The sequence below is a fragment of the Neoarius graeffei genome, chromosome 1 (genome assembly GCF_027579695.1).
Source record: "Neoarius graeffei isolate fNeoGra1 chromosome 1, fNeoGra1.pri, whole genome shotgun sequence".
NCBI lineage: Eukaryota > Metazoa > Chordata > Actinopteri > Siluriformes > Ariidae > Neoarius > Neoarius graeffei.
Window position 1 is genome coordinate 119,188,680 of NC_083569.1, and position 10,808 is coordinate 119,199,487.

The 10,808-nt window shown below is 40.3% G+C and overlaps 1 protein-coding gene and 1 pseudogene across 1 annotated transcript; both read right to left on the reverse strand.

The window, feature by feature from the left end:
- Window positions 1-377: 377 nt before the first annotated feature.
- Window positions 378-3,233, reverse strand: LOC132882614 (E3 ubiquitin-protein ligase TRIM21-like). The gene is made up of 6 exons (XM_060915704.1): window positions 2,637-3,233; window positions 2,432-2,527; window positions 2,090-2,323; window positions 1,847-1,994; window positions 1,695-1,721; window positions 378-1,593 (listed from the first exon to the last, which is right to left on the reverse strand). The coding sequence occupies exons 1-6, from the start codon at window positions 3,216-3,218 to the stop codon at window positions 1,049-1,051; spliced, it is 1,632 nt and encodes a 543-aa protein (XP_060771687.1). The 5' UTR covers window positions 3,219-3,233; the 3' UTR covers window positions 378-1,048.
- Window positions 3,234-9,689: 6,456 nt separating this feature from the next.
- LOC132889582 (E3 ubiquitin-protein ligase TRIM39-like) overlaps window positions 9,690-10,808 on the reverse strand; it is a 2,173-nt pseudogene continuing 1,054 nt past the window's right edge.

The following is a 10,808-nucleotide window of genomic DNA, read 5'->3' on the forward strand; positions in this document are numbered from 1 at the left end:
TACAGCAATATATTTACTCTGTGAATCAGTAGCCACAAAAATGAAGCGTAATCCAAAAATGAACAATTTAAAAATCTCATCTCATCTCATCTCATTATCTCTAGCCGCTTTATCCTTCTACAGGGTCGCAGGCAAGCTGGAGCCTATCCCAGCTGACTACGGGCGAAAGGCGGGGTACACCCTGGACAAGTCGCCAGGTCATCACAGGGCTGACACATAGACAACCATTCACACTCACATTCACACCTACGGTCAATTTAGAGTCACCAGTTAACCTAACCTGCATGTCTTTGGACTGTGGGGGAAACCGGAGCACCCGGAGGAAACCCACGCGGACACGGGGAGAACATGCAAACTCCACACAGAAAGGCCCTCGCCGGCCCCGGGGCTCGAACCCAGGACCTTCTTGCTGTGAGGCGACAGCGCTAACCACTACACCACCGTGCCGCCCGTCAATTTAAAAATCACAGAAGTAAAATATACCAAGTGTCTGTACTTTATATTATTCTACTCCTACCTCTTACAGTTTTCAAAACTGAAACCTCTGAACCGAGGTTGACATACACATGCTGTCACCACGACCCAAACTCTTATGAGCTAGAGCTCAGTGAAACACACTTTCCCTCTGTAATAAGCATAAACATGTCTGAAAGCGATTTCTTTAGTCTCGTCCATTTATTCTGAATGGTGAACCGAATTGTATACACTCACCGGACATTTTAATAGGAACACGTGTATGCGCATGTACAGTGCGCGACTATTACACTCACATTCTTACAGCACGATGGCGTAGTGGCTAGCGCCTCTATATGAGGCAGTAGACACAACAAAAACAATTTTGACCTTTTTGGTGACCTTGACCAGATGACCCTCAAAATGTTGGAGGTTCTATTTGAAACCAATGTCCATCTATCCTGAAAGTTTCATGAAGATTGATCCAGCCATTTTCCCATAATATTGTGAACAAAAAAAACAAAAGAAACACGACCGAAAACGATACCTCGCCCCCTGGAGGAATCCGTCCCAGGCGAGGTAATAAAAGCGATGATTAGATCTTATTAACAGGGCAGATGATCAGTGGTGCTGAATTTTTACCTCCATCATTGACACAGGGACTAAGGTCTGGATAAAGTTTCTCAGTGAAATTTTGACCAGTGAAAGAGTAGATGTGAGATTTTGCATCAACATCATAGAAGGAGATCAGACCCTCCTCATAATCCACAAACACCCCCACCTTCTGAGGAGCCCGTTTCAAGGAGAGGGGGACACGAGGAGAGTCCAGAGCCTCATATTCAGTCTCATTCCTCAGACACACACTCCAGTATCCATCTTGAGGACTGGCTCTAATCTTCCCTTTCCTGTTAATGGACTCTCTGGCCACTCCTAAATCCCACTCAGTCTTCCCTCTGACCTGCACCTCATAGTAAAATCTCCCTGAGGAGAATCCCTCCTTTCCCAGCACATCGACACAACGATCAAACCTCTCTGGGTTATCAGGGAGATTCTGTCTCTTGTCTCCATGTTTCACTTGTTTCCCATCATCAGACAGGATGAGATAAGGATTCGCTGTATCAGGATCCAGAGTCACATCCACTGAGAGACAGAAACACAGTTAACATCAGTTTTATCATTGCACAGTGTGGAACAGGGAAGAAATATATATTTACTCATGTGATCAATAAAAGCTCACAAACCTGCATATTGTTGAATTCTCTTCAGGTCTGTTTGGAAAATAATTTTGGACAATATTTGTGAGTAAATGTTGAGAGATTTAATTAAATGTTTGCTTTTTATTAATTAAAACAAAATACTGGAAATGTAATGTGTCTGTGTAATAAACACTTACTAATCTCTTCAACCTTCTGCATTTCCTCACTGAGAGCTTCCTGAAGCTGAGACAGAGCTCTCCTCAGAGTCTCCTCACTCAGATGAGAGTTAATTGTGACGTCAGTCCAGTCCTGGGTGTGTGGAGGGCTGCACAGTGACGGGTAAATCTACAGTACAGCAGGAGAGAGGAGAAATCCCTCAGCATGGGGACTGCTGTCCTGTCATGTGCTGCATTGCTATTGAGAAACAGAGGGACTCTGACCTGTAGGAGGTGGAGGTGATCCTCAGTGTGTGAGATCTGCTCCAGCTCAGTGTTTCTCCTCTTTAGCTCAGTGATTTCCTGCTCCAGCTCGTTAACGAACTCTTCAGCCTGCATCTCTGCTGCTTTCTGCTTCTCCTCCATCACCTTAAGCAGCTCAGCCTGACTTCTCTCAATGCAGCACATCAGAGCACTGAAGACCTTCACACTGTCTGCTTTCTCCTTCTCTGTGTTTTTCTAACAGGAGACAAATTGAGAAGTTGTTTTATTTCATGTGATTAGATCATTATTCTCTGAATGTGTTTTTATAAAGGAGCTATTTTGTAGGTGAGTTAAGAGACTGACTTTATTGAGTTCTACAGAGTGTCTGATTTCCTCAATCTTCTTCACTCGCTCCTGGATCATCTGCTGAAGTTCTGCTTGTGTCTTTCCCAACTCAGTCTGAGAGAAAGATACACACAATGCATCAACTTTTTTTATGGTTCATATTTCATGCATGAAATTAATTTGCAAACTTTATACAATACATCAAAACTTTTCAGTCCCTCACCTTCTTCTCTTCACTCTCGTCCTCTATAGGAACAGTGGTGTGAGTTTTGTGTTCTCCCTCAGTACAGAACTGACACACACACGTCTGGTCGTCTTTACAGAACAGCTCCAGGGGTCTCTCATGCTTCAGGCAGATGTAGTCCTCCAGGTTCTCCACAGGATCCATCAGTTTGTGCTTCATAAAAGAAGAAATTCTCTCATGAGGTTCCAGGTGAATCTTGCAGTAAGAGGCCATACAGATCAGGCAGGACTTCACGGCTGCACATTTCTTTTCACAGCAGGCGTCACAGAGCACCACAGATTGTGTGGGTTTTTCTGCAGCGCTGCTGGATTTCACCTGAACTGCCTTCTTAAATGGAGCAGCAAGTTCAGAGATGAACGTATTCACACATAACTCCGGTCTTTTGGCAAAATTAGTTTGACACACTGGACACTGACAGTGTGAACTGCTGTCCCAGAACTCTCTGAGACAGATCATACAGAAGTTGTGTCCACATGGAGTCGTAACTGGATCAGTGAACACATCCAGACAGATGGAGCACTGGAGCTGATCTTCACTCAGGACACTGCTGGAGGAAGCCATGACTGACACAGGAGACATGATGAGAGTGGATTTAGACAACAGAAAACTACACAATGTTCATGGACACTGAACTGAATATAATCCATAACACCAGTAATGATCTCAAATCTCTCTCCTGAATGATTCACTTCTCACTGCACTTGTGTGACATTTTCTTCAGTATGTCCTTTAGTGTAAATGCATTTTTCATATTCATCCCTTTCTCCTGAAACCACTTGAAATTCAAAATGCAAATTTCAGGAGTATTTTAAAACACTTCATATTAATTTTAATTAGTAATTAAAAATGAATTATTGTCACGGTGTATTAAATGTCCTTAAGCACGAAGTACATTTTAATTCTCCAAGCAGGAGACAGTACAGTCAGTGTCATGCTGTTATTGGAAATAATCAGGGGCGAAGTGGAGTTACTGTTCACACCCAAATGTTGATTATTTTTCAATAACAGCATGTCCCAAAGTGTTTTATTCCACTAAACCCACAGCAATTTGGTAAAGATTTACATATTATTATGAAGTAATGACGTCATATTTTATTCTTTTGTTGTTACATTTAATGATCTGTGAAACTGAACTGTAATGTCACAGAAGTGAAAAACAACACAAACAGGAAGTAGAGTCATCTGTAGCACTCTTCTATTCCTCTTTCTATTTCTCTTTTCCCTCTTGTTCCTGTTCTCTTAGTGTTTACCTGCAGTGGTTTTAATCCCTTGAAGAAACAGAGAGAAGCTTCAAACTGGAGATTGTGTCCTGCTGAAAGGGTCAGGTTTTGGTCAGGGAAAGGATTTGAGCTCCAGTTTCGATTCAGCCTATTGACGTCATATGAGACACGCCCACTGTTTGACTTTTTTCTCATGAGGCAGTTACACGTTTTAACCACTAGATGGAGTAAATTCACTCAGTGAACTCCCAGGTTTCATTCTGTCTCCATCTCTTTAATAAAATCTGCACTGTGTACATTTTTAAGAAGTATGTTTTTTTTTTTTTACTAGTGATATTAATTTTGTCATCGGAGTGTGCTGGAGCAATGTGTACATTAAAATAATAATAATCTTCTTCTGGCTGCTCCCGATTAGGGGTTGCCACAGCGGATCTTTCATCTCCATTGCTCCCTGTCTTCTGCATCCTTCTCTACCACACCTGCCACTTTCATGTCCTCTCTCACCACATCCATGTATCTCCTCTTTGGCCTTCCTTGTTTTCGTGTGCCTGGCAGCTCCATCCTCAACATTCTCCTTCCCACATGCTCTGCATCTCTTCTCAGGATGTGCCCATACCATCTCAGTCTCATCTCTCTTAGCTTCATTCCCAAGCTCTCCACATGTGCTGTCCCTCTGATGTGCTCGTTCCTTATCTTGTCCAACCTTGTCACTCCCATAGCAAACCTTAACATCCTCAACTCCGCCACCTCCATCTTTGCCTATAATAATAATAATAATAATATAGTAGGGCGGCATGGTGGTGTAGTGGTTAGCGCTGTCGCCTCACAGCAAGAAGGTCCTGGGTTCGAGCCCCGGGGCCGGCGAGGGCCTTTCTGTGTGGAGTTTGCATGTTCTCCCCGTGTCCGCGTGGGTTTCCTCCGGGTGCTCCGGTTTCCCCCACAGTCCAAAGACATGCAGGTTAGGTTAACTGGTGACTCTAAATTGACCGTAGGTGTGAATGTGAGTGTGAATGGTTGTCTGTGTCTATGTGTCAGCCCTGTGATGACCTGGCGACTTGTCCAGGGTGTACCCCGCCTTTCGCCCGTAGTCAGCTGGGATAGGCTCCAGCTTGCCTGCGACCCTGTAGAAGGATGAAGCGGCTAGAGATAATGAGATGAGATGAGATAATATAGTATTTTTGCACTACTCCTTCACTGCCTATCTTTTTCTCTTTATATATTTTGCTGCTGTAACAATGTAAATTTTCCCTTGTGGGATAATAAAAAGCTAAGTATAAAGAAAGGATATATATAAAAGAAATAAACTACAAATTTAGAGATTAAAAAAATTAACAAATTTGCATAAATTAACAGGTTTGCAGATAGTTAACATAAGTGTATTGCAAAGGTGGTATTGCACGTGTAAGTATTGCACAGGTATTATTACCAGTATTACCCAGGTAGTATTGCACAAGTAAGTCGGTATATTGCACAAGAGCCATTTTAACCATGTGTTGCGAGCAGTTCGCTGTAAAGTACTGATGCTGATAGTCAGTGCACACAGTATACGTTATAGCAGAGGGGTTTCTATGGATGTAGAAGTGATCTGGACAGTATTGTTGATTATTGTGAGGAGCGTCTGGTGCTGTGCTTGGTGAGGTGCTGGCTGTACAGTCTCACAGCAGTAGGGAGGAAGGAGCTGCTGTATCTCTCCTTAACACACCGCAGATGGCGGAGCCGGTCACTGAACTTTACACAATGTTCATGGACACTGAACTGAATATAATCCATAACACCAGTAATGATCTCAAATCTCTCTCCTGAATGATTCACTTCTCACTGCACTTGTGTGACATTTTCTTCATTATGTCCTTTAGTGTAAATGCATTTTTCATATTTATCCCTTTCTCCTGAAACCATTTGAAATTCAAAATGCAAATTTCAGGAGTATTTTGAACACTTCATATTAATTTTAATTAGTAATTAAAAATGCAGGCGGCACGGTGGTGTAGTGGTTAGCGCTGTCGCCTCACAGCAAGAAGGTCCGGGTTCAAGCCCCGTGGCTGGCGAGGGCCTTTCTGTGTGGAGTTTGCATGTTCTCCCCGTGTCCGCGTGGGTTTCCTCCGGGTGCTCCGGTTTCCCCCACAGTCCAAAGACATGCAGGTTAGGTTAACTGGTGACTCTAAATTGACCGTAGGTGTGAATGTGAGTGTGAATGGTTGTCTGTGTCTATGTGTCAGCCCTGTGATGACCTGGCGACTTGTCCAGGGTGTACCCTGCCTTTCGCCCGTAGTCAGCTGGGATAGGCTCCAGCTTGCCTGCGACCCTGTAGAACAGGATAAAGCGGCTAAAGATAATGAGATGAGATGAGATTATATATTATAATAGGATGACACTTATTCAAAAAATGTCAAAAATGAAGTAAAAAGCGGGTTAGCTCGCTGTTGAACTAATTTCATGCTTCCCAGACAAGACAAGTCCACATTTCGCTAAAACGCGTCAGAAACAGGAGTATATAGGATATTTAAAGGTTAGAATTACATATGATTAATAAAAATACCACTACACGATCAGTTTTAAAATGTTTTAGATCAACATTAAACATTAGGTTAAACATTAAACTTTTCAGCATTTCCATTCACACGTAGGGTAAATATATTTGATGCCTTTTATTATGCCTTTAAACAGGAAGTGGTATAATACTCAATATTTTAAAAATGATTCCTGATAAATATCTTCAAATCTGAAAGTGATATTTGATTTGGCTGAATTAATCAAACTCTAAGCCTTAAATATATTTCTTCTGTTTTTACCATGTCTGTTTAATTTAAGTGAATGTTTTAAAAATGGTTTTTGTGTTGTATTTGCTTGTACAGTTATTTCATTATTTAAGGTCTGAACGCATAGAATTACTGCCCAAATCTGATGAGACGAGAGTTTTGCCCTAAAGAGCTGCTTTTTCTTTTATCCAGTGCGCATGCCTAGTTCACAAGCATCATGGGAACTGGAGTTCTCATAATTTTGAAAACTTCGTATCCATCATTTATAAGATCTAGACTGCATTAATAGCTACACTATTAATTATTAAAACGCATTAATAGTCTTGTAGAGTGCTCAGGGACCACTCGTGACTTTCCTGATAACCTTCCAGTTACAAGTTTCGGACTATCAACACACAAGGAATATAAAATAAAATACAGATGATCTACTCACCAAACGCTGAAACTAACTGATTAAGAAGCAGATTTTTCCTCTGATGATGTTAAGGGAAGAGGATCTCTTCTCTTGGGTTTCTAACAGTGATGAGAATCACAAACGATTCGATCTTCTTCGGGACGAAACATAAAGGACTCGATCGAGCGAATCGATACAGACGCTGCATTTGTTTGAGTTCATGCACACGTAATGGGTTGAGGAAAGTTCATACTTTAATTTCATGCAGCATGAAAGTGTGATTATTGTTTACAATTTGAAAACAGGGATACAAATAAGGTTTCCGTAGTTTCTGAGTCAAGAATCAAGAGTGAATCAAGTAAATTGATTCACACGCATGCGAGTTTGTTCTAAAGAATCGATTCAGTGAAGCTTTCGTTGAGATTAAAATGCACAATATACAGAATGTCCGTATTTTATACGGATTTGATTCAATAAACATAGTATACTCATCTCATCTCATTATCTCTAGCCGCTTTATCCTTCTACATAGTATACGGGCGTACAAATAAAGTTATACGGATTCTTTTTAACAAAAAAACACTTCAATATTTATTTAGAGCTATAATCAATTCCCACGATGATAAAAGAGCACATAACATTTACACTTTGTGTTTTTTTTGTCAAACATTGAAGCTTTGTATTCATTCTTAAAGTGTATTGAATAAAAAGTACCTGGGATATATAATTGTTAATTATCATTCAAATTTTAGGTAAATCATTTTAATTTGCATCTTATAAGGATTTTATAAGGGAAATAAGGACTTTGGAAGTTGGTTATACAGGTTTGATTGACCAAAGGTTTGACATTTATGCACACCAGGAACACAGTTCTAACTGTTCATGTCCAGAGTACTGATTTGTTGTTTCATTATTTTGTGCATATCCAGTAATGCCTTATATAAATGCTAAAACAATTAAAGATACATTACACAGCTCCCAGAGATTGCAAATACCTGGATGAGGATAAATCAAAACTGAGCCGGTCAAATTGTCTAGAATCTGTGTAGAATGCTAAACCACATCCAATCCCATGGGTTTTTTCTCGGGGTCCGGGTACCTTAATACAATAATACAATTAATATAATACAATTAATATAATAAAAATTTTCCCCCCATGGTGGCTGCACGAAGGAATCAAAGATTAAAAGCGCGCTCTTCCCGTGACAGCTCTTTCACTTCACGAGGCTCACCTTCCCGTAAACAAATTACGAGGTTTACCAGTCTTCCCGTGGCTCTACCAAGCCCCGTCACGTCCCGTAAACAAGAGTCTAAAGAGTCTACGAGGTTCCCCAAAACATCCCGTGCCGAGGTTTACCAAGAACATAACCTGAATTATAAACAACTGGGTCTCTTTTCTTTTTTGAAATTACTACCAACCAGGCGGAAGTCTAACCAATCAAATTACAAATTAAAATAATTTACTCACCTGGTTGGCAGTATCCCACTTCGGACACCAAATTGTTGGGGTTCACCCCAGTCAGAGACCCCGATTCCTTCGTGGGCCCCCTCGGATCCGAGGACGAATGAAACAGGTCGAAAAACAGACAGGGGAAAACCAGAGAGGCTTCACATGCCAGTTTATTTGCACAGTCACTTCGTCGAAATGCAAACATTCTTGCAAATATCTTATAGTGTCTCTGTGTTTATGTTTTGTCTTCATATGTGCGTCTATGTAGAAGTGGGTGATGATCTTGAATCAATCATAATATAAAAACATATTTCTGACGACAGTAAGGTACAGATAGATATCAGAGTTTCGGCTTATGGTCAATATTATGGTTAGAGCATGGAATGTCTAAACACAGACAATGTCTAGTCTACGGAGTCTATTCAGAGAAGGTCAAAGATATTAGTTTGCACGGAAAGGATCTAATAATTGAACATAATTTCTTAACACATGAATGTGTGTTAAGTCAATAAATTACATATTGATTTCATCAACATAAGCAAAATATCAAATATGTCTTTAATAATGCTAAAACAAGGAATGTTATAAGAAAATAAACATAAAAATAAGAACAACTTAAACATAAGAACAATGAGAATATGTCTGAAAGAGAGAGAACAATTAAATAACTAACAGGATTAAACTCATAACTAAATTAGGTTAATGCTTTTAAAATAAAAACCCTTAGAATCATAAGATCTTAACTATAATTATAATGTCATTATGAAACTAATCTAAAACTATAAAACTAACATTAATCACGGAATGCATTCATTAATTACGGGATCCAAATCACTACCATAGTATATTTCATAGCTTTTAAGATGCTATAACCTAAGTTTCAACTAAATGAATTAACATAAACATGAACTTTAATTCTACCATTTCAGAGTGTGTGTGGGTCGATCTGACACTAAAACAGACCTTGGTGAATCCTTCAGACACTTCTCTGTTCAAACATTCATATCAAAAAATAAACAAAATGTTTCCAAACAATGTCCAGTCGAGACAGAAGGTCATTTTTAACTGAACCTTAAGTTAATCCTTAATTTTGTCACCATTTTTAATAAATTACCTAATAATTAATAATAATTAATAATTACTGCCTTCTTGGTCAAGAATAATACTTATATAAACCTAACAATGTCCCAGGCGAGGTAATAGCGATGATTAGATCTGATGAACAGGGCAGATGATCAGTGGTGCTGAATTTTTACCTCCATCATTGGGACAAGGACAGAAATATGGATAAAGTTTTTCAGTGAAATTCTGACCAGTGAAAGAGTAGATATGAGATTTTGCATCAACATCATAGAAGGAGATCAGACCCTCCTCATAATCCACAAACACCCCCACCTTCTGAGGAGCCTGTTTCAAGGAGAGGGGGACACGAGGGAGAGTCTAGAGCCTCATATTCAGTCTCATTCCTCAGCCACACACACCAGTATCCATCTTCAGGACTGGCTGTAATCTCCCCTTTCCTGTTAATGGACTCTCTGGCCACTCCTAAGTCCACTTAGTCTTCCCTCTGACCTGCACCTCATAGTAAAATCTCCCTGAGGAGAATCCCTCCTTTCCCAGCACACCGACACAAAGATCAAACCTCTCTGGGTTATCAGGGAGATTCTGTCTCTTGTCTCCACATGTAACTTGTTTCCCATCATCAGACAGGATGAGTTTAGGATTCGCTGTATCAGGATCCAGAGTCACATCCACTGAGAGACAGAAACACAGTGAACATCAGTTTTATCATTGCACAGTGTGGAACAGGGAAGAATTATATATTTAGTCATGTGACCAATAAGAGCTCACAAACCTGCATATTGTTGAATTCTCTTCAGGTCTGTTTGGAAAATAATTTTAGACAATATTTGTGAGTAAATGTTGAGAGATTTAATTAAATGTTTGATTTTTATTAATTAAAACAAAATACCGGAAATATGTGCAATGTGTCTGTGTAATAAACACTTACTAATCTCTTCAACCTTCTGCATTTCCTCACTGAGAGTTTCCTGAAGCTGAGACAGAGTTCTCCTCAGAGTCTCCACACTCAGATGAGGGTTAATCGTGATGTCAGTCCAGTCCTGGGTGTGTGGAGGGCTGCACAGTGACGGGTAAATCTACAGTACAGCAGGAGAGAGGAGAAATCCCTCAGCATGGGGACTGCTGTCCTGTCATGTGCTGCATTGCTATTGAGAAACAGAGGGACTCTGACCTGTAGGAGGTGGAGGTGATCCTCAGTGTGTGAGATCTGCTCCAGCTCAGTGTTTCTCCTCTTTAGCTCAGTGA